The sequence below is a fragment of the Lepisosteus oculatus genome, chromosome 23 (genome assembly GCF_040954835.1).
Source record: "Lepisosteus oculatus isolate fLepOcu1 chromosome 23, fLepOcu1.hap2, whole genome shotgun sequence".
NCBI lineage: Eukaryota > Metazoa > Chordata > Actinopteri > Semionotiformes > Lepisosteidae > Lepisosteus > Lepisosteus oculatus.
This window is the reverse complement of record NC_090718.1, coordinates 2,307,784-2,332,863: the sequence shown is the minus strand read 5'-3', so window position 1 is coordinate 2,332,863 and position 25,080 is coordinate 2,307,784. Positions and strand designations below refer to the sequence as shown.

At 48.5% G+C, this 25,080-nt stretch overlaps 10 protein-coding genes across 15 annotated transcripts; all 10 read left to right on the top strand.

The window, feature by feature from the left end:
* The first annotated feature begins 233 nt into the window (after positions 1 to 233).
* On the top strand, positions 234 to 1,258 carry LOC138224640 (histone H1-like). Its single transcript, XM_069182614.1, has one exon. It carries the CDS (start codon positions 353 to 355, stop codon positions 992 to 994), a length of 642 nt encoding a protein of 213 aa, XP_069038715.1. The 5' UTR covers positions 234 to 352; the 3' UTR covers positions 995 to 1,258.
* Positions 1,259 to 2,027: 769 nt separating this feature from the next.
* On the top strand, positions 2,028 to 20,509 carry LOC138224643 (histone H2AX-like). The gene is made up of 3 exons (XM_069182617.1): positions 2,028 to 2,444; positions 17,485 to 17,493; positions 19,807 to 20,509. Exons 1-3 carry the CDS (start codon positions 2,062 to 2,064, stop codon positions 20,201 to 20,203), a joined length of 789 nt encoding a protein of 262 aa, XP_069038718.1. The 5' UTR covers positions 2,028 to 2,061; the 3' UTR covers positions 20,204 to 20,509.
* Positions 3,187 to 3,610, top strand: LOC138224642 (histone H3). The gene has a single exon (XM_069182616.1). It carries the CDS (start codon positions 3,200 to 3,202, stop codon positions 3,608 to 3,610), a length of 411 nt encoding a protein of 136 aa, XP_069038717.1. The 5' UTR covers positions 3,187 to 3,199.
* LOC138224700 (histone H4) lies at positions 4,714 to 5,272 on the top strand. The gene has a single exon (XM_069182697.1). It carries the CDS (start codon positions 4,856 to 4,858, stop codon positions 5,165 to 5,167), a length of 312 nt encoding a protein of 103 aa, XP_069038798.1. The 5' UTR covers positions 4,714 to 4,855; the 3' UTR covers positions 5,168 to 5,272.
* On the top strand, positions 6,636 to 10,306 carry LOC138224833 (histone H2B 1/2). 4 transcript variants are annotated; one of them, XM_069182931.1, is made up of 4 exons: positions 6,636 to 7,436; positions 7,797 to 7,956; positions 8,486 to 8,650; positions 9,907 to 10,306. In XM_069182931.1, the coding sequence occupies exon 1, from the start codon at positions 6,651 to 6,653 to the stop codon at positions 7,023 to 7,025; it is 375 nt and encodes a 124-aa protein (XP_069039032.1). In that variant the 5' UTR covers positions 6,636 to 6,650; the 3' UTR covers positions 7,026 to 7,436; positions 7,797 to 7,956; positions 8,486 to 8,650; positions 9,907 to 10,306. The 4 variants fall into 4 exon arrangements, with proteins under 4 accessions (XP_069039032.1, XP_069039031.1, XP_069039030.1 ...); XM_069182930.1 differs by having other exon boundaries at positions 7,790 to 7,956; XM_069182929.1 differs by having other exon boundaries at positions 6,636 to 7,956.
* LOC138224831 (histone H2B 1/2) lies at positions 12,702 to 16,422 on the top strand. 3 transcript variants are annotated; one of them, XM_069182926.1, is made up of 4 exons: positions 12,702 to 13,522; positions 13,883 to 14,042; positions 14,572 to 14,736; positions 16,015 to 16,422. In XM_069182926.1, exon 1 carries the CDS (start codon positions 12,717 to 12,719, stop codon positions 13,089 to 13,091), a length of 375 nt encoding a protein of 124 aa, XP_069039027.1. In that variant the 5' UTR covers positions 12,702 to 12,716; the 3' UTR covers positions 13,092 to 13,522; positions 13,883 to 14,042; positions 14,572 to 14,736; positions 16,015 to 16,422. The 3 variants fall into 3 exon arrangements, with proteins under 3 accessions (XP_069039027.1, XP_069039026.1, XP_069039028.1); XM_069182925.1 differs by having other exon boundaries at positions 13,876 to 14,042; XM_069182927.1 differs by lacking the exon at positions 14,572 to 14,736 and having other exon boundaries at positions 13,876 to 14,042.
* On the top strand, positions 18,000 to 19,035 carry LOC138224639 (histone H1-like). Its single transcript, XM_069182613.1, has one exon. It carries the CDS (start codon positions 18,110 to 18,112, stop codon positions 18,749 to 18,751), a length of 642 nt encoding a protein of 213 aa, XP_069038714.1. The 5' UTR covers positions 18,000 to 18,109; the 3' UTR covers positions 18,752 to 19,035.
* A 441-nt stretch (positions 20,510 to 20,950) lies between the features above and the next one.
* On the top strand, positions 20,951 to 21,432 carry LOC138224641 (histone H3). The gene has a single exon (XM_069182615.1). It carries the CDS (start codon positions 20,957 to 20,959, stop codon positions 21,365 to 21,367), a length of 411 nt encoding a protein of 136 aa, XP_069038716.1. The 5' UTR covers positions 20,951 to 20,956; the 3' UTR covers positions 21,368 to 21,432.
* A 941-nt stretch (positions 21,433 to 22,373) lies between these two features.
* On the top strand, positions 22,374 to 22,830 carry LOC138224688 (histone H4). The gene has a single exon (XM_069182683.1). The coding sequence runs from the start codon at positions 22,417 to 22,419 to the stop codon at positions 22,726 to 22,728; it is 312 nt and encodes a 103-aa protein (XP_069038784.1). The 5' UTR covers positions 22,374 to 22,416; the 3' UTR covers positions 22,729 to 22,830.
* A 1,361-nt stretch (positions 22,831 to 24,191) lies between these two features.
* Positions 24,192 to 24,766, top strand: LOC138224826 (histone H2B 1/2). The gene has a single exon (XM_069182920.1). It carries the CDS (start codon positions 24,207 to 24,209, stop codon positions 24,579 to 24,581), a length of 375 nt encoding a protein of 124 aa, XP_069039021.1. The 5' UTR covers positions 24,192 to 24,206; the 3' UTR covers positions 24,582 to 24,766.
* Positions 24,767 to 25,080: the final 314 nt, after the last annotated feature.

Sequence of the window (25,080 nt, the reverse complement as noted above, 5' to 3'; positions counted from 1 at the left end):
ATTTATTTTAGAAATAGACGACGAAGTGCCGGTTGAACACCGCCTTTCGTGTGCGCTGTTGTTGGACTCTGGGCAATTCTGTCAGAATTATCGTACAGAAAAATCTGTAACTCAACTGCATATTAAAGAGCAGGGGGTTTTCTCCGTACTTCGTGTATTTGATAATCGATTCGGTGTATCTGTGAGGATCACGGGGCAGTTTTGTGCGGGGAGAAAACACAAGTGCGAGCGGGCTGTGCGGAGCGGAGCTGCAGCAGCAGCAGCGGTTGAGTCTCCACGGTTCTCATGCGGCCTTGAAGTTCCGCCTGCGCGCGGAGCCGCAGACAGTCCGACAGCAGACAGAGACGCAGCGATGGCAGAAGAAGTCGCTCCGGCCCCCGCCGCCGCGCCGGCCAAGGCGCCCAAGAAGAAGAGCGCCGCCAAGCCCAAGAAAGCGGGCCCCAGCGTGGGAGAGCTCATCCTGCAGGCCGTGTCCGCCTCCAAGGAGCGGAGCGGCGTGTCCCTGGCCGCCCTGAAGAAGTCCCTGGCGGCCGGCGGCTACGACGTGGAGAAGAACAACTCCCGCGTCAAGCTGGCCATCAAGAGCCTGGTGACCAAGGGCACCCTGGTGCAGACCAAGGGCACCGGCGCCTCGGGCTCCTTCAAGCTCAACAAGAAGCAGGCGGAGACCAAGCCCAAGCCCGTGAAGAGAGCCGCCGCCGCCGCCAAAGCCAAGAAGCCGGCGGCCAAGAAACCCGCAGCAGCTAAGAAGCCAGCGGCCGCCAAGAAGTCGCCCAAGAAGGCGGCGACCAAGAAGCCAGCGGCCGCCAAGAAGTCGCCCAAGAAAGCCGCGAAGCCCGCAGCGGCCAAGAAGGCGACCAAGAGCCCCAAGAAGGCCAAGAAGCCAGCGGCGCCTAAGAAGGCGAAGAGCCCGAAGAAAGCCAAGGCAGCGAAGCCCAAGGTGGCCAAACCCAAGACGGCCAAAGCTAAGAAAGCGGCTCCCAAGAAGAAGTGAGCGATCGACCCCCGAGTTAATTTCCTACAAACCCAAAGGCTCTTCTAAGAGCCACCAGCCCTTCCGAGAGAGAGCGCAGACTTTCCTTTTCACCGCTTGAAAGCGCCGGTTCGCTCGATATGGGGGGAGAAATCATTATTTTACAGAAGGAGAGGGACTGGGTTGTAGTTTTTCAAAATTATACTGAAATGCGATGCTGGGTAAAATGTACAAATGTGAATATTAATACTATTGTAGAGAGTGGGTGCACAGAGGAGGTGTAGAATTAAAAGGCTTTTTTGTTAAACGTTCTGATCTCCATTGAACAGCGTTGTGACTCCTTGCATCTCTTCATTTAATGAATTTAGTTGAGGTGAAATGTTACACTGTTACATGGCACGGAGGTTTTCATTAGTGTGTGACTGCTAGTCTCGCAGCTATAGCGGACATGTGAAAAGACGTAACGTGACAGATGTGTCACTCTAATAGCGACAATGGTGACTTTTCAATATCGAGCCCTCGGAGGCGGGTGATCCAGATTCTTATGGGAGTGGAGCTTAATTCCACTCAAGGTAGCGTGGTTACTGAGAGTCAGACGGTGGTGAAATTCACTAAAATATACATTTTGTAAAGCATAAAAAATGACCGTTTAAGCAAAGTGTTTTGCACATGAACTGTTGTAGTTTTGCTATTCGCCTGTTGTTCTGCACATGGCCTGTTGTCTCTGTTTCTTATGCAACTTTATTGTTGTTTTTATAACCACTTAACGTCTGAGAGCTAGCTAAATAGCATTTCTCTATTCCATATACCTGTGTATGAGAATCATGATAATAAGCTTGATATTGAAAAACAAATATTTGTCATCGATCGGCAGCAGAGCCGCGCTCTGTGTTCAGAGTCCGAATTTCCCTCCTGCCTGTTGATTGGTGGAGACCGAGAGCGCTGGTTGGGAACACTGATCTCTGATTGGGTGGAGAGCTTGTTCCGGTCCATCCAATCAAATTCAGCCGCGACTCTTCAAAAACGGGGCGGCAGACAGTTTGTGATCAGTATTGTCAGACTTCTTCAGACAAGCTAGATATTACAAGATGAGCGGCAGAGGAAAGACCGGCGGTAAGGCCAGAGCCAAGGCCAAGACTCGCTCTTCCAGGGCCGGACTGCAGTTCCCTGTGGGCCGTGTCCACCGGCTGCTGCGCAAGGGAAACTATGCCGAGCGGGTCGGCGCCGGAGCCCCGGTGTATCTGGCCGCGGTGCTGGAGTACCTGACCGCCGAGATCCTGGAGCTGGCTGGCAACGCCGCCCGGGACAACAAGAAGACCCGCATCATCCCCCGGCACCTGCAGCTGGCCGTCCGCAACGACGAGGAGCTGAACAAGCTGCTGGGCGGCGTGACCATCGCGCAGGGCGGCGTGCTGCCCAACATCCAGGCGGTGCTGCTGCCCAAGAAGACCGAGAAGCCGGCCAAGAGCAAGTAAACAGCGCGGCAGAGACCTCCGACTGACCCCGAACACAAAGGCTCTTTTAAGAGCCACCCACAGCCTCTTGAAAAGAGCGAGTTTTGTTTACTTGTGTAACTTCAGCGTTTACACGGTTTTACTAACATATTTCAGTGGTGAAGCAGCGTGATCCAGAATCTGCTGTATGGAAGAGCGGTTTGTTGCGCTCGTAATACAGTTCATAACATTTCTATATTCGCTTCGTTTTTAACCTTTTAATTACAAACCAAAGAGGTATTCCTTATTGTACTTGTAATTGGATTAATAAAATTCGTATTATTATTATATTAGTCTTTCAAGTGGTCTTGTCCCTCAGCACAACGCTCTCCTCCCGAGTCACACTTTTTACACTAGAAATTATATTATTTAACGTTATTATAGTAGTATTATACCATGTCACTATTCTTGTCCTATATTCTAGCTAAAACAGTAATCAAAATCCTTGCCACTTTATAGGTAGCGAGGTATAAAAACGCCTGAACTTGCTTTTAGTTGATAAATCAAGGAAAATCGATCTTTCTGTGTCTCTTATTAAACCGAGAGACCTGGAGCCGTTAAACCCACGAGGAGTGTAGGAGCTTCGCGCTCGGTTTCAAACCGTCCAATCAGAGTTACACCCTCCTCCCCCCTGTGCCTTTCAACCAATCAGGACGGGGCTGTCTGCGCATATAAACCCGAGTGCGGGAAGTGGTTCTCAGTACACTGTTGACTGTGAAGAGCAGCGAGGAAGATGGCGAGAACCAAGCAGACCGCTCGCAAGTCCACCGGCGGCAAGGCGCCCAGGAAGCAGCTGGCCACCAAGGCTGCCCGCAAGAGCGCCCCCGCCACCGGCGGCGTGAAGAAGCCCCACCGCTACAGGCCCGGCACCGTGGCTCTGCGGGAGATCCGCCGCTACCAGAAGTCCACCGAGCTGCTGATCCGCAAGCTGCCCTTCCAGCGCCTGGTGAGAGAGATCGCCCAGGACTTCAAGACCGACCTGCGCTTCCAGAGCTCCGCTGTCATGGCTCTGCAGGAGGCCAGCGAGGCTTACCTGGTGGGGCTCTTCGAGGACACCAACCTGTGCGCCATCCACGCCAAGAGGGTGACCATCATGCCCAAAGACATCCAGCTGGCCCGCCGCATCCGCGGGGAGCGCGCTTAGACATGAACCGCCTGCTGCAGCATCTTTTCCCTTGAACACAAAGGCTCTTTTCAGAGCCACCACAACACTCGAGAGGGTTACATTATTCCATTATAGTCTGTACGAGGCACAATTCTCGTTTGGTTAGCTGATAAGTGAAAGCCCTACCGAGAAGCGGTTTTCTACCAACACGTCTAAAAGCCCCTCTGCACGACTGCACTGCTGCAGTACACCAGCGACACACGTCTCCCCTTTTGCTCTAAATTCGTTTTTCAGCATTCATATCCACGTTTGAAAGTGTTCAAATGCATGAGACTATTTTAATGACACAAGAACGACTGGCATTAAAAGCCCTTCCGCTACTCTTAATTTTCTTTTCCGAATTCGGTGTTTGGCGGGGAGCGCGCTTAGTCACGGACCGCCTGCTGCAGGATCTTTCCCCTTGAACACAAAGGCTCTTTTAAGAACCACCACAAAAATATAAAAAAGATCGAATATTTCACTGCTGATGTCCTGTACTGTATTGCAATGTGTTACAGTTGAACACGTATAAAATTGACCCCCCTAATTTCTTAGATTCTTCGGTTTCCGGCATTCAGGCACCTCGGTTTAGTAGGTGATTAAACATGAATGACATTAAACATAATGATTTATTCGTACAGTGATTAAAGTCTGAGTACAGTTCATAATCCATACACCGTAGTATGTTGTATTTTCTGTTCCGTATGGGGCGTTTTGGTTCAGAAAAGAGCACCTCACATGTGCAAAGGATTCTGAATTCGATATCGTTCTTCCTAGATACGTGGGTTCGGTATTGACACATTTCTTAATGCTGTCGGTGTGGTATGGGTTTAGGTTTCCTTTGCTCTAAAGTTTTACCCTGTAAGAAAAACTGCAAGTCAAAAACGTGCTGCAGCACCGACTATCCTGTATTGCTAGCGCTCGATAAGACTGGGCTTTTCTCGAGTCCAGGGTCAAGCATTCAAACCACGTGGGGAGAATTTGCACAATCCTACAATGCCGTTGGTTAGGGAAGTAATCATGCCAATTTCGAAGTGTAGCCTGTTTAAAGTTGCTGTGGTGGAGAGCTCTCCGGCAGGGAAGAGGTTCCTGTGCAGTCTGGGCTGCTGCTGCGGTCGGAGAGGAGGCGGGCTCGTGTGTCAGCGCGCCTCCTGTCTCAAGCAGGTCCGCTCTCAGGCTTGAAAAGAGAAGCGCCGCGGCTGCAGCCCAGCAGTGTGTGTCGTGTCACTAACTGATAACTTGAAGATGTCTGGAAGAGGCAAAGGCGGAAAGGGACTCGGGAAAGGAGGCGCTAAGCGTCACCGCAAGGTTCTCCGCGACAACATCCAGGGAATCACCAAGCCCGCCATCCGCCGCCTGGCTCGCCGTGGGGGAGTGAAGCGGATCTCCGGGCTGATCTACGAGGAGACCCGCGGGGTGCTGAAGGTGTTCCTGGAGAACGTCATCCGCGACGCCGTCACCTACACCGAGCACGCCAAGAGGAAGACCGTCACCGCCATGGACGTGGTGTACGCGCTGAAGCGCCAGGGCCGCACCCTGTACGGCTTCGGCGGCTAAACAGGAGCGGAGCTTCACTACCGGACCGGACCCCGACGTATCAACCCAAAGGCTCTTTTAAGAGCCACCCACATTATCAAAATAGAGCTGAAATCTAAACCATCACTTTAGAATGTGTGTGTGTTTTTTTTTTTAAAGCAAGCAACACTTTGCGATTGCTGTGATGATTCTTAAATTGAGATGCAGGGCTTATCAATCCTTACATTAGTGTGGATCTGGTTGCTAATGAAATAATTTATTGCTGAAAGCGTTTTGATGGAGTGGTAGTTCTTATTGTCATTACTACTAATTCTAATTAGGTCATGAGTAAAGAATGAAGCTCACTTCCTTAATATTTTTATTATTCATGCATGCTTCATGGCTTTTAAGAAAGGTCCGTTTCTAACCCTCCCCGCCCCGACAGGAAGCGGTTCAGCTTTGTTCAGGCAGACTCGGTGAGAGGACGAGACGATGCGCTTGAAATCCACTTCATTCGCCAAAAGCTAATCTCCTACATGCTATTTTGTAGAAAGGTTTAGTGTTTAGTTTAGTTGTGCTCAGACTAATTTGAAACCAATGCTGAAGCTCAAAAGTGTGTGATAAAATGCTGTTGGTTGTTCCAAAGTGCTTTTAAAGTTGTCTAGAATATCACCAAAACTGTGCTTTTGACTCCAAGTTTGCACAAATCGCACGGTTTACGCCGAGCACATTGTTTTCTAGGGTGGGAGACATAAGCGTAATGAGAGAAGGATTTCAGAAAATCTGCACGTAGTAGTAAATTGCTATTAGATAATGGGACAGAATGGGGTTCAGCTTCTAAATGTTTTTTTATTCTTCATGCTGGGTTTGTCTTTTAAGAAAGAGCTTGTGTAATCGGACAGTTTCTAACCCTCCCCGCCCCGACAGGAAGCTGCTCAGCTCTTTGTTCGCTCAGACTCGGCGAGAGGTCGAGACAAAGACGCCCGAAGCGCTTGAAATCCATTTGCAAAGAGCCCTTCTGCTTACGTTCATTTTGTAGAAAGTTTTAGTGTGATGTTTTCTTCTGCTCAGACTAATTTGCCCAAAAGCGTTGCGATAGAATGCTGTTAGCTCAGAACTGATTTTAAAATTGCCTAGAACATCACCAAGAGTCCTTTTGACTCCAAGTTTGCACAAATCGCACATTTTACGCCGAGCACATTTTTTCTAGGGTAGGGGACATAAGCGTTATGAGAGCGGGATTTCAATAAATCTGCACGTTGTGTTAAACGGATCACACGGTCCTCTGTTCCTTTGGGCGCGGGCGGAGGGGAGAGAGAGGCGCTTGGAGTCAGAGCGAGCGGCTCGGGCGCTCAGCCGTTTGAATTTCATTGGCGCAGAGCGCAGCCAATAGGAGAGCAGCTCTCTCGCTGACCAATGAGCCGCCTTGTGAGCTGAGCGAGCTGATTTGCATGGGAGCGCTATAAATAGGGGGCTGTGAGTCTAGAACTCTCATGCCTGTTCTCACAGAGTGCAGTTTGTGAAGATGCCTGAACCAGCGAAATCCGCTCCCAAGAAGGGCTCCAAGAAAGCCGTGACCAAGACGGCCGGGAAGGGCGGCAAGAAGCGCAGAAAGACCAGGAAGGAGAGCTACGCCATCTATGTGTACAAGGTGCTGAAGCAGGTGCACCCGGACACCGGCATCTCGTCGAAGGCCATGGGCATCATGAACTCGTTCGTCAGCGACATCTTCGAGCGCATCGCCGGCGAGGCCTCCCGCCTGGCGCACTACAACAAGCGCTCCACCATCACCTCCCGGGAGATCCAGACCGCCGTGCGCCTGCTGCTGCCCGGAGAGCTGGCCAAGCACGCCGTGTCCGAGGGCACCAAGGCCGTCACCAAGTACACCAGCTCCAAGTAAACCCGGCCCGCCCGTCCCGGATCAGCGAACCCAAAGGCTCTTTTAAGAGCCACCCACAGAGTCGAGAAGGAGCAGTCATGACCTCTTTGTGTGTTTGTGCATGTTAGTGCTTTATCCGAAATACTGTAGGGCGTTTGAACCGCGGTTATTAAACGATTTGGACAGAACAGGCTCTGTCTACATTTCACGTCTGTATTTTATGCAGATTCCGTTTGCGTTCAATACTGCAAGCTGTCTGAAGGACGTATTGTTGGTTCAATCCGAATATGCATTTTCGGGAAGTATCATTTATGGCTAATTAATAGGGATTTCACGTCAAATAACGTAAACACCAGTACTGTTCGGCTCTCCGGCAGGGAAGAGGTTAATGTTTCTGAGTCGGAGAAGAAGGAGGGATCATGTCTCAACCAGGTCCGCTTGCATGTTTTCTCCTTTTTATTTTGAGTTTCTTTTAACGATTAGAAATGTACAACTGCGTCTAAATCCTGTTATTATATGGTTGCATGTTTTTAGGCAGTCTAAATCGGGCGAGCTTCCATGACGTTTTCTGTGGAATTTCGGTATTACGATTATTCGAGTCTTTACTATAGAAAACCGAGATGAATAACATAAATATGTCTGACCGTATGGTGTGAAGGGTCTGCGAAACATTTAAATATCTTTCCATTGATAGAATTAATACTCAAATTCTTGTGAGAAAGAGCAGTTGCTTTGACAGAGAAACCGTTACAGGACCGATAGAAAAGTATCTCCCTGTTTGTAAGGTTACAGCTGAACCAGGGCAGAGCTCCTGGGTGCAGAGACCACGACTGTCCAGCAGAGGGAGCAGGAGAGAGAAGATCAGGACACGCTTGTCTGGAAAACAAGGCGAAAGTCTTGAACATAAGAACCGCAGTCCACAAAAATGAACGATTTCAACTGTGGATCTCTGGTGAGTTAAATGATTTCTTCGTGCTGTTTGATTGCTGTTTTAGTGTCGGGTCATTAATAAATAGTAAACGGAACGCAGGTTAAAGGAGTGAATTTAATTTGCTAATTTAATTTACTGTGCGCCTTGCTGGTTTTAAAATCTGTAGAAATGGTGCAGAGGAAGAGACGAACTCGAGGTGTGCCCATTTGTGAATTCTGTGCTGTAGTTAGCCTCGGAAGGGTTGAGGGATACAGTACAGGCATTGAAAGCACAATGTTTCCCTCTGTACTGTTGTCCCTCCTGGGTATACATTACTGCACAGAGCCAACAGGTACCAGTCTGCTGGGGTATACATTACTGCACAGAGCCAACAGGTACCAGTCTGCTGGGTTATACAGTACATTACTGCACAGAGCTGCAGCATTGCCAGGTGGGCTAATTGAACCCAGAGCCCCAGTGCTGTGAGGTTGCGATGCTAGCCACTCTACCAGCATGCTGCCCTCACTATCAGCTCATAATCCTTTCTTTTCCTTCACCCTGACTTTTGAAGTCACAGCTCTGACTGCCTTCGGTAAGACTTCACGTTCCTCCCGGGTGAAGCCGTGTCTCCAGCTCTGTGCAGCGTCGTGACCCAGCGCTGTGTGACAGGTGTGCTGGCAGAGAGCAGAGACCCCTCACATCTGAAGATCTCATGAAGCAGCCACTACAGGCCCAGGTAAGACACTGCTTGACAGCTTTATAGCTGCTCATCGAGTACCTTAATATCAACACTGGAGCATAATGTTGATTGTGTAATGAGAAGATTCAGCAGAATATATTTAAAGAAAATGGTCAGACCTGTAGATCAGTGGAAGAACAGATACAGATTTCAACAAGTTCACAAATTTGGGGAAACTTCTGTTGGAAAAACCTGACATTTATTTATGCATCCTAAAATTCAAACGCATCAAAAAGGAAGCGGTTCACAGAGTTGTAGGTTGTGTGGAGAGCAGGTAGAGAATCACTTACACGTAATCCTGTCCTGCCTGGAAATTCAACAATACAGGCAGATACTGGTGAGCCTGGATTGGATTTACAGCCTCACTCAAACCTGATTTCATTTGGTGAAAGAAGATGAGCCAGTCTTCCAGTGTGGATTACGAGCTGTCTGTTGTGTTTTTACTGACTAGTTAGATTTCCTCCATCTATACTGACACAGTGTAGAGAGTTAACCACATGGAAACATCATGTCACTGTCGGATGAAGGAGGACAATTGCTGTGTCGTGTTTAGGCCTTTTGTGTGTTTCCTCTTGTCGGTGAATAATAAACCTGTGAGAATAACTGTTGGAAGTTCTCCGCTGTAATTCCAGGTGTTGTTGGAATTCTGCAGTTCTGTTCTGGCAACAATACTGATAGGACTACTATACCGTCAGCACTTCACTCAAAGACTCAGCACGTAATCTAGGCGTCATATTACAGTTAAGAAATATTGCAAAACAAGGGTAGTTTCTCTCCACTCGAGACAGATAAATTAATACATGCTCTTGTATACAGCAGGTTAGACTACTGCGATGCCCTACTATCAGGGAGCACCCACCACTCTTTCAACGCCTTACAGAGAGTTCAGAACACAGCAGCTAGAATTGTTACTAGGAGCAGAAAGTACGACCATATAACCCACATACTTAGCTCTCTTCATTGGCTTCCTGTCAGGTACAGGGCGGACTTCAAAATCCTTCTACTTACTTACAAGGCTGTCAGAGGTCAGGCACCTGTCTATCTAATGGAACTTAATAATGTCGATCTCAGTATTCAAATTCAGACTGAAGACCTATTACTTCAGTCTAGCCTGCTCACACCTTAAATTATAGCCTGCTGCAGCCATGGCTGCTGGTGCTGCTGTACATGCCATTGTGTGTCTCTGTGTTGGCCCACCAGGTAGCTACATCTGTTCTGACCAAACTGTCCTATTCTCCTCCCCATGTGTCCAGGCTGGGCACCATTTGAGTTGGATGCTGCATCACTGCTATGGATCCAAGAGGGACATTGTGGATACAGCTATCGTTTAGGAGGATTTTTCTGGTCTACAGAGATCTGCATGGAGTACTGACCTACAGAAGACATGATGGATGGACTAATACACTTATTCATTTATTCCTTTTTTTAATTATATAATGTTAGCATGCCCAAAAGGGGTTGGGCAGACAGTTGACCTTGGACCCCTAGAGGTTTTTTTCTCCTTACTGAGGAGTTTTTGGTTCCTCTCCTCCGTTGTCTTCTGGTCTTTCCTGTTCTGTATTCACAACCTGTATGGTCACTTGCTTTGTCCAGCGCCTTGGGGCAATCTTGTTGTGAAAGGCGCTATATCAAAATAAATTGCATTGAATTGAATTCTGCAAGTCGCTCTTTAAATATCTCGCCTGTGACTTCGCCGGTTTCCCAGCTCACAGTCGGAGGACAGAGGCTGCCCAGGGGTGCAGCTCGGACCCCCAGTCGCCACACAGGCCGTGTTCTGCTGCAGTGAGGCCCGAGTCTGCCAGGGGTCAGAGGTCAATAGCCCTGGGGTCTCTCCAGCTCCCTGTGCCCCTGAGGGAGGAGCCTGTTGTCTGTAGAGAGTAGCGAGGGGATCAACATGGCTGGACAACTTGCTCCATTCTCCCACAGCTCTTTGGGTAAAGAAGTGTCTCCTGTTTAAAAAACTACAACACTTGTTTGGTGTATTTAGACTGTTTCTTTACCAAGGAGCGATTGCTGTTCTATAAAAGGGATTTCACACAGCAGCAGTTAGGTGTTTTATGAGTAATGGTCTAGAACAAAATTAATCTGTAGCAAGAGTGAAGAATTAATTAGAATACCCCCCCCCACACACACACACATGGCAGAACTGACAATTACTTAAATACAAGAACTTCGGGTCTTTCTACACTGTGTGGATAATTCAGTATTAGCGTAGGTCTTCTATTTGATGAATATTATCAAGATAGGTTTCAACATAAAGCGTCTAAAACTGCTGCCTTGCAGGTCTTGATTTTATATCCGAATAGAAGAATCGGAGGCGCTAAGCGTCACCGCAAGGTTCTCCGCGACAACATCCAGGGAATCACCAAGCCCGCCATCCGCCGCCTGGCTCGCCGTGGGGGAGTGAAGCGGATCTCCGGGCTGATCTACGAGGAGACCCGCGGGGTGCTGAAGGTGTTCCTGGAGAACGTCATCCGCGACGCCGTCACCTACACCGAGCACGCCAAGAGGAAGACCGTCACCGCCATGGACGTGGTGTACGCGCTGAAGCGCCAGGGCCGCACCCTGTACGGCTTCGGCGGCTAAACAGGAGCGGAGCTTCACTGCCGGACCGGACCCCGACGTATCAACCCAAAGGCTCTTTTAAGAGCCACCCACATTATCAAAATAGAGCTGAAATCTAAACCATCACTTTAGAATGTGTGTTTTTTTTTAAAGCAAGCAACACTTTGCGATTGCTGTGATGATTCTTAAATTGAGATGCAGGGCTTATCAATCCTTACATTAGTGTGGATCTGGTTGCTAATGAAATAATTTATTGCTGAAAGCGTTTTGATGGAGTGGTAGTTCTTATTGTCATTACTACTAATTCTAATTAGGTCATGAGTAAAGAATGAAGCTCACTTCCTTAATATTTTTATTTTTCATGCATGCTTCATGGTTTTTAAGAAAGGTCCGTTTCTAACCCTCCCCGCCCCGACAGGAAGCGGTTCAGCTTTGTTCAGGCAGACTCGGTGAGAGGACGAGACGATGCGCTTGAAATCCACTTCATTCGCCAAAAGCTAATCTCCTACATGCTATTTTGTAGAAAGGTTTAGTGTTTAGTTTTATTGTGCTCAGACTAATTTGAAACCAATGCTGAAGCTCAAAAGTGTGTGATAAAATGCTGTTGGTTGTTCCAAAGTGCTTTTAAAGTTGTCTAGAATATCACCAAAACTGTGCTTTTGACTCCAAGTTTGCACAAATCGCACGGTTTACGCCGAGCACATTGTTTTCTAGGGTGGGAGACATAAGCGTAATGAGAGTCGGATTTCAGAAAATCTGCACGTAGTAGTAAATTGCTATTAGATAATGGGACAGAATGGGGTTCAGCTTCTAAATGTTTTTTTATTCTTCATGCTGGGTTTGTCTTTTAAGAAAGAGCTTGTGTAATCGGACAGTTTCTAACCCTCCCCGCCCCGACAGGAAGCTGCTCAGCTCTTTGTTCGCTCAGACTCGGCGAGAGGTCGAGACAAAGACGCCCGAAGCGCTTGAAATCCATTTGCAAAGAGCCCTTCTGCTTACGTTCATTTTGTAGAAAGTTTTAGTGTGATGTTTTCTTCTGCTCAGACTAATTTGCCCAAAAGCGTTGCGATAGAATGCTGTTAGCTCAGAACTGATTTTAAAATTGCCTAGAACATCACCAAGAGTCCTTTTGACTCCAAGTTTGCACAAATCGCACATTTTACGCCGAGCACATTTTTTCTAGGGTAGGGGACATAAGCGTTATGAGAGCGGGATTTCAATAAATCTGCACGTTGTGTTAAACGGATCACACGGTCCTCTGTTCCTTTGGGCGCGGGCGGAGGGGAGAGAGAGGCGCTTGGAGTCAGAGCGAGCGGCTCGGGCGCTCACCCGTTTGAATTTCATTGGCGCAGAGCGCAGCCAATAGGAGAGCAGCTCTCTCGCTGACCAATGAGCCGCCTTGTGAGCTGAGCGAGCTGATTTGCATGCGGGCGCTATAAATAGGGGGCTGAGAGTCTAGAACTCTCATGCTTGTTTTCACAGAGTGCAGTTTGTGAAGATGCCTGAACCAGCGAAATCCGCTCCCAAGAAGGGCTCCAAGAAAGCCGTGACCAAGACGGCCGGGAAGGGCGGCAAGAAGCGCAGAAAGACCAGGAAGGAGAGCTACGCCATCTACGTGTACAAGGTGCTGAAGCAGGTGCACCCGGACACCGGCATCTCGTCGAAGGCCATGGGCATCATGAACTCGTTCGTCAGCGACATCTTCGAGCGCATCGCCGGCGAGGCCTCCCGCCTGGCGCACTACAACAAGCGCTCCACCATCACCTCCCGGGAGATCCAGACCGCCGTGCGCCTGCTGCTGCCCGGAGAGCTGGCCAAGCACGCCGTGTCCGAGGGCACCAAGGCCGTCACCAAGTACACCAGCTCCAAGTAAACCCGGCCCGCCCGTCCCGGATCGGCGAACCCAAAGGCTCTTTTAAGAGCCACCCACAGAGTCGAGAAGGAGCAGTCATGACCTCTTTTTGTGTGTTTGTGCATGTTAGTGCTTTATCCGAAATACCGTAGGGCGTTTGAGCTGTGGTTATTAAACGTTTCGGACAGAACAGGCTCTGTCTACATTCCACGTCTGTATTTTATGCAGATTCCGTTTGCGTTCAATATTGCAAGCTGTCTGAAGGACGTATTGTTGGTTTAATCCGAATATGCATTTTCGGGAAGTATAATTTATGGCTAATTAATAGGGATTTCACGTCAAATAACGTGAACACCAGTACTGTTCGTGCCTCTCGGCTCTCCGGCAGGGAAGAGGTTAATGTTTCTGCTGCTGCGCGAGTCGGAGAAGAGGAGGGATCGTGTCTCAACCAGGTCCGCTTGCATGTTTTCTCCTTTTTATTTTGAGTTTCTTTTAACGATTAGAAATGTACAACTGCGTCTAAATCCTGTTATTATATGGTTGCATGTTTTTAGGCAGTCTAAATCGGGCGAGCTTCCATGACGTTTTCTGTGGAATTTCGGTATTACGATTATACGAGTCTTTACTATAGAAAACCGAGATGAATAACATAAATATGTCTGACCGTATGGTGTGAAGGGTCTGCGAAACATTTAAATATTTTTCCATTGATAGAATTAATACTCAAATTCTTGTGAGAAAGAGCAGTTGCTTTGACAGAGAAACCGTTACAGGACCGATAGAAAAGTATCTCCCTGTTTGTAAGGTTACAGCTGAACCAGGGCAGAGCTCCTGGGTGCAGAGACCACGACTGTCCAGCAGAGGGAGCAGGAGAGAGAAGATCAGGACACGCTTGTCTGGAAAACAAGGCGAAAGTCTTGAACATAAGAACCGCAGTCCACAAAAATGAACGATTTCAACTGTGGATCTCTGGTGAGTTAAATGATTTCTTCGTGCTGTTTGATTGCTGTTTTAGTGTCGGGTCATTAATAAATAGTAAACGGAACGCAGGTTAAAGGAGTGAATTTAATTTGCTAATTTAATTTACTGTGCGCCTTGCTGGTTTTAAAATCTGTAGAAATGGTGCAGAGGAAGAGACGAACTCGAGGTGTGCCCATTTGTGAATTCTGTGCTGTAGTTAGCCTCGGAAGGGTTGAGGGATACAGTACAGGCATTGAAAGCACAATGTTTCCCTCTGTACTGTTGTCCCTCCTGGGTATACATTACTGCACAGAGCCAACAGGTACCAGTCTGCTGGGGTATACATTACTGCACAGAGCCAACAGGTACCAGTCTGCTGGGTTATACAGTACATTACTGCACAGAGCTGCAGCATTGCCAGGTGGGCTAATTGAACCCAGAGCCCCAGTGCTGTGAGGTTGCGATGCTAGCCACTCTACCAGCATGCTGCCCTCACTATCAGCTCATAATCCTTTCTTTTCCTTCACCCTGACTTTTGAAGTCACAGCTCTGACTGCCTTCGGTAAGACTTCACGTTCCTCCCGGGTGAAGCCGTGTCTCCAGCTCTGTGCAGCGTCGTGACCCAGCGCTGTGTGACAGGTGTGCTGGCAGAGAGCAGAGACCCCTCACATCTGAAGATCTCATGAAGCAGCCACTACAGGCCCAGGTAAGACACTGCTTGACAGCTTTATAGCTGCTCATCGAGTACCTTAATATCAACACTGGAGCATAATGTTGATTGTGTAATGAGAAGATTCAGCAGAATATATTTAAAGAAAATGGTCAGACCTGTAGATCAGTGGAAGAACAGATACAGATTTCAACAAGTTCACAAATTTGGGGAAACTTCTGTTGGAAAAACCTGACATTTATTTATGCATCCTAAAATTCAAACGCATCAAAAAGGAAGCGGTTCACAGAGTTGTAGGTTGTGTGGAGAGCAGGTAGAGAATCACTTACACGTAATCCTGTCCTGCCTGGAAATTCAACAATACAGGCAGATACTGGTGAGCCTGGATTGGATTTACAGCCTCACTCAAACCTGATTTCATTTGGTGAAAGAAGATGAGCCAGTCTTCCAGTGTGGATTACGAGCTGTCTGTTGTGTTTTTACTGACTAGTTAGATTTCCTCCATCTATACTGACACAGTGTAGAGAGTTAACCACATGGAAACATCATGTCACTGTCGGATGAAGGAGGACAATTGCTGTGTCGTGTTTAGGCCTTTTGTGTGTTTCCTCTTGTCGGTGAATAATAAACCTGTGAGAATAACTGTTGGAAGTTCTCCGCTGTAATTCCAGGTGTTGTTGGAATTCTGCAGTTCTGTTCTGGCAACAATACTGATAGGACTACTATACCGTCAGCACTTCACTCAGATGATTAAAACGTTTGCCTCAAAGACTCAGCACGTAATCTAGGCGTCATATTACAGTTAAGAAATATTGCAAAACAAGGGTAGTTTCTCTCCACTCGAGACAGATAAATTAATACATGCTCTTGTATACAGCAGGTTAGACTACTGCGATGCCCTACTATCAGGGAGCACCCACCACTCTTTCAACGCCTTACAGAGAGTTCAGAACACAGCAGCTAGAATTGTTACTAGGAGCAGAAAGTACGACCATATAACCCACATACTTAGCTCTCTTCATTGGCTTCCTGTCAGGTACAGGGCGGACTTCAAAATCCTTCTACTTACTTACAAGGCTCTCAGAGGTCAGGCACCTGTCTATCTAATGGAACTTAATAATGTCGATCTCAGTATTCAAATTCAGACTGAAGACCTATTACTTCAGTCTAGCCTGCTCACACCTTAAATTATAGCCTGCTGCAGCCATGGCTGCTGGTGCTGCTGTACATGCCATTGTGTGTCTCTGTGTTGGCCCACCAGGTAGCTACATCTGTTCTGACCAAACTGTCCTATTCTCCTCCCCATGTGTCCAGGCTGGGCACCATTTGAGTTGGATGCTGCATCACTGCTATGGATCCAAGAGGGACATTGTGGATACAGCTATCGTTTAGGAGGATTTTTCTGGTCTACAGAGATCTGCATGGAGTACTGACCTACAGAAGACATGATGGATGGACTAATACACTTATTCATTTATTCCTTTTTTTAATTATATAATGTTAGCATGTCCAAAAGGGGTTGGGCAGACAGTTGACCTTGGACCCCTAGAGGTTTTTTTCTCCTTACTGAGGAGTTTTTGGTTCCTCTCCTCCGTTGTCTTCTGGTCTTTCCTGTTCTGTATTCACAACCTGTATGGTCACTTGCTTTGTCCAGCGCCTTGGGGCAACCTTGTTGTGAAAGGCGCTATATCAAAATAAATTGCATTGAATTGAATTCTGCAAGTCGCTCTTTAAATATCTCGCCTGTGACTTCGCCGGTTTCCCAGCTCACAGTCGGAGGACAGAGGCTGCCCAGGGGTGCAGCTCGGACCCCCAGTCGCCACACAGGCCGTGTTCTGCTGCAGTGAGGCCCGAGTCTGCCAGGGGTCAGAGGTCAATAGCCCTGGGGTCTCTCCAGCTCCCTGTGCCCCTGAGGGAGGAGCCTGTTGTCTGTAGAGAGTAGCGAGGGGATCAACATGGCTGGACAACTTGCTCCATTCTCCCACAGCTCTTTGGGTAAAGAAGTGTCTCCTGTTTAAAAAACTACAACACTTGTTTGGTGTATTTAGACTGTTTCTTTACCAAGGAGCGATTGCTGTTCTATAAAAGGGATTTCACACAGCAGCAGTTAGGTGTTTTATGAGTAATGGTCTAGAACAAAATTAATCTGTAGCAAGAGTGAAGAATTAATTAGAATACCCCCCCCCACACACACACACATGGCAGAACTGACAATTACTTAAATACAAGAACTTCGGGTCTTTCTACACTGTGTGGATAATTCAGTATTAGCGTAGGTCTTCTATTTGATGAATATTATCAAGATAGGTTTCAACATAAAGCGTCTAAAACTGCTGCCTTGCAGGTCTTGATTTTATATCCGAATAGAAGAATCGTTCTGTATGGAGTCCGCATGTCTCCAGCCTAGAGCCCTGTTCCTGTTGAATTGGTATTAGCCCTACCGTGAGCCCCAGAGACAAACGTCTTAATTTACATGTCTGGGGAATGGACGGGCGTTCACACCAGCCAGATGAAAGAAAATAAAACTTAGCATTTTGAAATTCTTTTTTTCTGCCCGTCTTGTACGAACAGTAATATCACGGGCTTTCTGCTAACTGTCTCCTCCCGAGAAGCTGGGACGATGCTGAAGGATCTGGAGGAACTGCAATCCGAAGTAACAGGTTTAGAAAGAGCTTCAGGAATGTTGGTATTGACGGTAGAGAGTCGCCGTCTTTACTAAAGCCCCGTTGAAGAATCGCCATTGAAATTACTGATTTGGAAAATTTGAGATAATCAAAACCATAGAATTCGCTTGTACAGCATTTTATAAAAGCGTATCGGTGGAAAAACTCGAAATACTCCGAATTTCACAGGGATAAAACTGTCTTGTTTGACAAAACTTGTCCGTCTCCTTCTTAGAAACAGCGAGTCCGGGAGTGTGTTAATGACACCGAACATAGAGCAAAATAAATCATCCGTTTTAAATATTTCAGAATTCATTCTTATTGTGTTACATGACCGTCGGTCTCGACTGTATTATTTACACCTTGTTTTTCTCTTTACTGACGTTTTACGTACATTTATTTTAGAAATAGGCGATGAAGTGCCGGTTGAGCACCGCCTTTCGTGTGCGCTGTTGTTGGACTCTGGGCAATTCTGTCAAAATGATCGTACAGAAAAATCTGTAACTCAACTGCATATTAAAGAGCAGGGGGTTTTCTTCGTACTTCATGTATTTGATAATCGATTCTGTGTATCTGTGAGGATTACGGGGCAGTTTTGTGCGGGGAGAAAACACAAGTGCGAGCGGGCTGTGCGGAGCGGAGCTGCAGCAGCAGCAGCGGTTGAGTCTCCACGGTTCTCATGCGGCCTTGAAGTTCCGCCTGCGCGCGGAGCCGCAGACAGTCCGACAGCAGACAGAGACGCAGCGATGGCAGAAGAAGTCGCTCCGGCCCCCGCCGCCGCGCCGGCCAAGGCGCCCAAGAAGAAGAGCGCCGCCAAGCCCAAGAAAGCGGGCCCCAGCGTGGGAGAGCTCATCCTGCAGGCCGTGTCCGCCTCCAAGGAGCGGAGCGGCGTGTCCCTGGCCGCCCTGAAGAAGTCCCTGGCGGCCGGCGGCTACGACGTGGAGAAGAACAACTCCCGCGTCAAGCTGGCCATCAAGAGCCTGGTGACCAAGGGCACCCTGGTGCAGACCAAGGGCACCGGCGCCTCGGGCTCCTTCAAGCTCAACAAGAAGCAGGCGGAGACCAAGCCCAAGCCCGTGAAGAGAGCCGCCGCCGCCGCCAAAGCCAAGAAGCCGGCGGCCAAGAAACCCGCAGCGGCTAAGAAGCCAGCGGCCGCCAAGAAGTCGCCCAAGAAGGCGGCGACCAAGAAGCCAGCGGCCGCCAAGAAGTCGCCCAAGAAAGCCGCGAAGCCCGCAGCGGCCAAGAAGGCGACCAAGAGCCCCAAGAAGGCCAAGAAGCCAGCGGCGCCTAAGAAGGCGAAGAGCCCGAAGAAAGCCAAGGCAGCGAAGCCCAAGGTGGCCAAACCCAAGACGGCCAAAGCTAAGAAAGCGGCTCCCAAGAAGAAGTGAGCGATCGACCCCCGAGTTAATTTCCTACAAACCCAAAGGCTCTTCTAAGAGCCACCAGCCCTTCCGAGAGAGAGCGCAGACTTTCCCTTTTCACCGCTTGAAAGCGCCGGTTCGCTCGATATGGGGGGAGAAATCATTATTTTACAGGAGAGGGACTGGGTTGTAGTTTTTCAAAATTATACTGAAATGCGATGCTGGGTAAAATGTACAAATGTAAATATTAATACTATTGTAGAGAGTGGGTGCACAGAGGAGGTGTAGAATTAAAAGGCTTTTTTGTTAAACGTTCTGATCTCCATTGAACAGCGCTGTGACTCCTTGCATCTCTTCATTTAATGAATTTAGTTGAGGTGAAATGTTACACTGTTACATGGCACGGAGGTTTTCATTAGTGTGTGACTGCTAGTCTCGCAGCTATAGCGGACATGTGAAAAGACGTAACGTGACAGATGTGTCACTCTAATAGCGACAATGGTGACTTTTCAATATCGAGCCCTCGGAGGCGGGTGATCCAGATTCTTATGGGAGTGGAGCTTAATTCCACTCAAGGTAGCGTGGTTACTGAGAGTCAGACGGTGGTGAAATTCACTAAAATATACATTTTGTAAAGCATAAAAAATGACCGTTTAAGCAAAGTGTTTTGCACATGAACTGTTGTAGTTTTGCTATTCGCCTGTTGTTCTGCACATGGCCTGTTGTCTCTGTTTCTTATGCAACTTTATTGTTGTTTTTATAACCACTTAACGTCTGAGAGCTAGCTAAATAGCATTTCTCTATTCCATATACCTGTGTATGAGAATCATGATAATAAGCTTGATATTGAAAAACAAATATTTGTCATCGCTCGGCAGCAGAGCCGCGCTCTGTGTTCAGAGTCCGAATTTCCCTCCTGCCTGTTGATTGGTGGAGACCGAGAGCGCTGGTTGGCAACACTGATCTCTGATTGGGTGGAGAGCTTGTTCCGGTCCAACCAATCAAATTCAGCCGCGACTCTTCAAAAACGGGGCGGCAGACAGTTTGTGATCAGTATTGTCAGACTTCTTCGGACAAGCTAGATATTACAAGATGAGCGGCAGAGGAAAGACCGGCGGTAAGGCCAGAGCCAAGGCCAAGACTCGCTCTTCCAGGGCCGGACTGCAGTTCCCTGTGGGCCGTGTCCACCGGCTGCTGCGCAAGGGAAACTATGCCGAGCGGGTCGGCGCCGGAGCCCCGGTGTATCTGGCCGCGGTGCTGGAGTACCTGACCGCCGAGATCCTGGAGCTGGCTGGCAACGCCGCCCGGGACAACAAGAAGACCCGCATCATCCCCCGGCACCTGCAGCTGGCCGTCCGCAACGACGAGGAGCTGAACAAGCTGCTGGGCGGCGTGACCATCGCGCAGGGCGGCGTGCTGCCCAACATCCAGGCGGTGCTGCTGCCCAAGAAGACCGAGAAGCCGGCCAAGAGCAAGTAAACAGCGCGGCAGAGACCTCCGACTGACCCCGAACACAAAGGCTCTTTTAAGAGCCACCCACAGCCTCTTGAAAAGAGCGAGTTTTGTTTACTTGTGTAACTTCAGCGTTTACACGGTTTTACTAACATATTTCAGTGGTGAAGCAACGTGATCCAGAATCTGCTGTATGGAAGAGCGGTTTGTTGCGCTCGCAATACAGTTCATAACATTTCTATATTCGCTTCGTTTTTAACCTTTTAATTACAAACCAAAGAGGTATTCCTTATTGTACTTGTAATTGGATTAATAAAATTCGTATTATTATTATATTAGTCTTTCAAGTGGTCTTGTCCCTCAGCACAACGCTCTCTTCCCGAGTCACACTTTTTACACTAGAAATTATATTATTTAACGTTATTATAGTAGTATTATACCATGTCACTATTCTTGTCCTATATTATAGCTAAAACAGTAATCAAAATCCTTGCCACTTTATAGGTAGCGAGGTATAAAAACGCCTGAACTTGCTTTTAGTTGATAAATCAAGGAAAATCGATCTTTCTGTGTCTCTTATTAAACCGAGAGACCTGGAGCCGTTAAACCCGCGAGGAGTGTAGGAGCTGCGCGCTCGGTTTCAAACCGTCCAATCAGAGCGATACACCCTCCTCCCCCCTGTGCCTTTCAACCAATCAGGACGGGGCTGTCTGCGCATATAAACCCGAGTGCGGGAAGTGGTTCTCAGTACACTGTTGACTGTGAAGAGCAGCGAGGAAGATGGCGAGAACCAAGCAGACCGCTCGCAAGTCCACCGGCGGCAAGGCGCCCAGGAAGCAGCTGGCCACCAAGGCTGCCCGAAAGAGCGCCCCCGCCACCGGCGGCGTGAAGAAGCCCCACCGCTACAGGCCCGGCACCGTGGCTCTGCGGGAGATCCGCCGCTACCAGAAGTCCACCGAGCTGCTGATCCGCAAGCTGCCCTTCCAGCGCCTGGTGAGAGAGATCGCCCAGGACTTCAAGACCGACCTGCGCTTCCAGAGCTCCGCCGTCATGGCTCTGCAGGAGGCCAGCGAGGCTTACCTGGTGGGGCTCTTCGAGGACACCAACCTGTGCGCCATCCACGCCAAGAGGGTGACCATCATGCCCAAAGACATCCAGCTGGCCCGCCGCATCCGCGGGGAGCGCGCTTAGACACGGACCGCCTGCTGCAGCATCTTTTCCCTTGAACACAAAGGCTCTTTTAAGAGCCACCACAACACTCGAGAGGGTTACATTATTCCATTATAGTCTGTACGAGGCACAATTCTCGTTTGGTTAGCTGATAGGTGAAATCCCGACCGAGAAGCGGTTTTCTGCCCCCTCGTGTAAAAGTCCCCCTGCACGACTACACTGCTGCAGTAAACTAGCGACACACGTCTCCCCTTTTGCTCTACATCTATTTTTCAGCGTTCATATCCATACTTGAAAGTGTTTAAATGCATGAGACTATTTTAATGATACAAGAACGACCGGCATTCAATCCCCTCCCTTCCACTACTGTTTATTTTCTGAGTTCGCTGTCGGTTCACAATTAAGCAACAGCACGCTTACTGGTCCCTCCATCGCTCTTCATTTCACTCCAAAAGAAGCGTTTATACTGCAGTACAGATCTGTGAGGACCACTGCTAACTAGCCATGAACCTCAGACAGTCCATGTGATAGAGATTGCAATGACATGATTTAAGAACGTTTATACAGTTACTTTAGGTGGAACATTTCTTTATAAGCGTTTTAAAAGACGTCCTTATATAAAACATTTTGGTCTTTTTAACAGCTGGATTGTTTATTCAATGATACAAAACGGGTGAAGAACGAAATATGTACTGCTACAACGATGAATGCTTTTTGTCACTTGCTCATGACCCTGATACACAGTAGTACACTACATTTTCCATTCCGAATTCTGTGTTTTTGTGTTGAGCGCGGAATTAGATTGGTCTAAATCTACACGAGAATATTACATCACCGCTGTAAACATTGAATACTCGAGGTCTGTCCTCTCCGGCGCTGCTGTGGTGGAGAGCTCTCCGGCAGGGAAGAGGTTCCTGTGCAGTCTGGGCTGCTGCTGCGGTCGGAGAGGAGGCGGGCTCGTGTGTCAGCGCGCCTCCTGTCTCAAGCAGGTCCGCTCTCAGGCTTGAAAAGAGAAGCGCCGCGGCTGCAGCCCAGCAGTGTGTGTTGTGTCACTAACTGATAACTAGAAGATGTCTGGAAGAGGCAAAGGCGGAAAGGGACTCGGGAAAGGAGGCGCTAAGCGTCACCGCAAGGTTCTCCGCGACAACATCCAGGGAATCACCAAGCCCGCCATCCGCCGCCTGGCTCGCCGTGGGGGAGTGAAGCGGATCTCCGGGCTGATCTACGAGGAGACCCGCGGGGTGCTGAAGGTGTTCCTGGAGAACGTCATCCGCGACGCCGTCACCTACACCGAGCACGCCAAGAGGAAGACCGTCACCGCCATGGACGTGGTGTACGCGCTGAAGCGCCAGGGCCGCACCCTGTACGGCTTCGGCGGCTAAACAGGAGCGGAGCTTCACTGCCGGACCGGACCCCGACGTATCAACCCAAAGGCTCTTTTAAGAGCCACCCACATTATCAAAATAGAGCTGAAATCTAAACCATCACTTTAGAATGTGTTTTTTTTTTTTAAAGCAAGCAACACTTTGCGATTGCTGTGATGATTCTTAAATTGAGATGCAGGGCTTATCAATCCTTACATTAGTGTGGATCTGGTTGCTAATGAAATAATTTATTGCTGAAAGCGTTTTGATGGAGTGGTAGTTCTTATTGTCATTACTACTAATTCTAATTAGGTCATGAGTAAAGAATGAAGCTCACTTCCTTAATATTTTTATTATTCATGCATGCTTCATGGCTTTTAAGAAAGGTCCGTTTCTAACCCTCCCCGCCCCGACAGGAAGCGGTTCAGCTTTGTTCAGGCAGACTCGGTGAGAGGACGAGACGATGCGCTTGAAATCCACTTCATTCGCCAAAAGCTAATCTCCTACATGCTATTTTGTAGAAAGGTTTAGTGTTTAGTTTTATTGTGCTCAGACTAATTTGAAACCAATGCTGAAGCTCAAAAGTGTGTGATAAAATGCTGTTGGTTGTTCCAAAGTGCTTTTAAAGTTGTCTAGAATATCACCAAAACTGTGCTTTTGACTCCAAGTTTGCACAAATCGCACGGTTTACGCCGAGCACATTGTTTTCTAGGGTAGGAGACATAAGCGTAATGAGAGTCGGATTTCAGAAAATCTGCACGTAGTAGTAAATTGCTATTAGATAATGGGACAGAATGGGGTTCAGCTTCTAAATGTTTTTTTATTCTTCATGCTGGGTTTGTCTTTTAAGAAAGAGCTTGTGTAATCGGACAGTTTCTAACCCTCCCCGCCCCGACAGGAAGCTGCTCAGCTCTTTGTTCGCTCAGACTCGGCGAGAGGTCGAGACAAAGACGCCCGAAGCGCTTGAAATCCATTTGCAAAGAGCCCTTCTGCTTACGTTCATTTTGTAGAAAGTTTTAGTGTGATGTTTTCTTCTGCTCAGACTAATTTGCCCAAAAGCGTTGCGATAGAATGCTGTTAGCTCAGAACTGATTTTAAAATTGCCTAGAACATCACCAAGAGTCCTTTTGACTCCAAGTTTGCACAAATCGCACATTTTACGCCGAGCACATTTTTTCTAGGGTAGGGGACATAAGCGTTATGAGAGCGGGATTTCAATAAATCTGCACGTAATGTTAAACGGATCACACGGTCCTCTGTTCCTTTGGGCGCGGGCGGAGGGGAGAGAGAGGCGCCTGGAGTCAGAGCGAGCGGCTCAGGCGCTCACCCGTTTGAATTTCATTGGCGCAGAGCGCAGCCAATAGGAGAGCAGCTCTCTCGCTGACCAATGAGCCGCCTTCTGAGCTGAGCGAGATGATTTGCATGCGGGCGCTATAAATAGGGGGCTGTGAGGCTAGAACTCTCATGCCTGTTTTCACAGAGTGCAGTTTGTGAAGATGCCTGAACCAGCGAAATCCGCTCCCAAGAAGGGCTCCAAGAAAGCCGTGACCAAGACGGCCGGGAAGGGCGGCAAGAAGCGCAGAAAGACCAGGAAGGAGAGCTACGCCATCTACGTGTACAAGGTGCTGAAGCAGGTGCACCCGGACACCGGCATCTCGTCGAAGGCCATGGGCATCATGAACTCGTTCGTCAGCGACATCTTCGAGCGCATCGCCGGCGAGGCCTCCCGCCTGGCGCACTACAACAAGCGCTCCACCATCACCTCCCGGGAGATCCAGACCGCCGTGCGCCTGCTGCTGCCCGGAGAGCTGGCCAAGCACGCCGTGTCCGAGGGCACCAAGGCCGTCACCAAGTACACCAGCTCCAAGTAAACCCGGCCCGCCCGTCCCGGATCAGCGAACCCAAAGGCTCTTTTAAGAGCCACCCACAGAGTCGAGAAGGAGCAGTCATGACCTCTTTGTGTGTTTGTGCATGTTAGTGCTTTATCCGAAATACTGTAGGGCGTTTGAACCGCGGTTATTAAACGATTTGGACAGAACAGGCTCTGTCTACATTTCACGTGTGTATTTTATGCAGATTCCGTTTGCGTTCAATATTGCAAGCTGTCTGAAGGACGTATTGTTGGTTCAATCCGAATATGCATTTTCGGGAAGTATCATTTATGGCTAATTAATAGGGATTTCACGTCAAATAACGTGAACACCAGTACTGTTCGTGCCTCTCGGCTCTCCGGCAGGGAAGAGGTTAATGTTTCTGAGTCGGAGAAGAAGGAGGGATCATGTCTCAACCAGGTCCGCTTGCATGTTTTCTCCTTTTTATTTTGAGTTTCTTTTAACGATTAGAAATGTACAACTGCGTCTAAATCCTGTT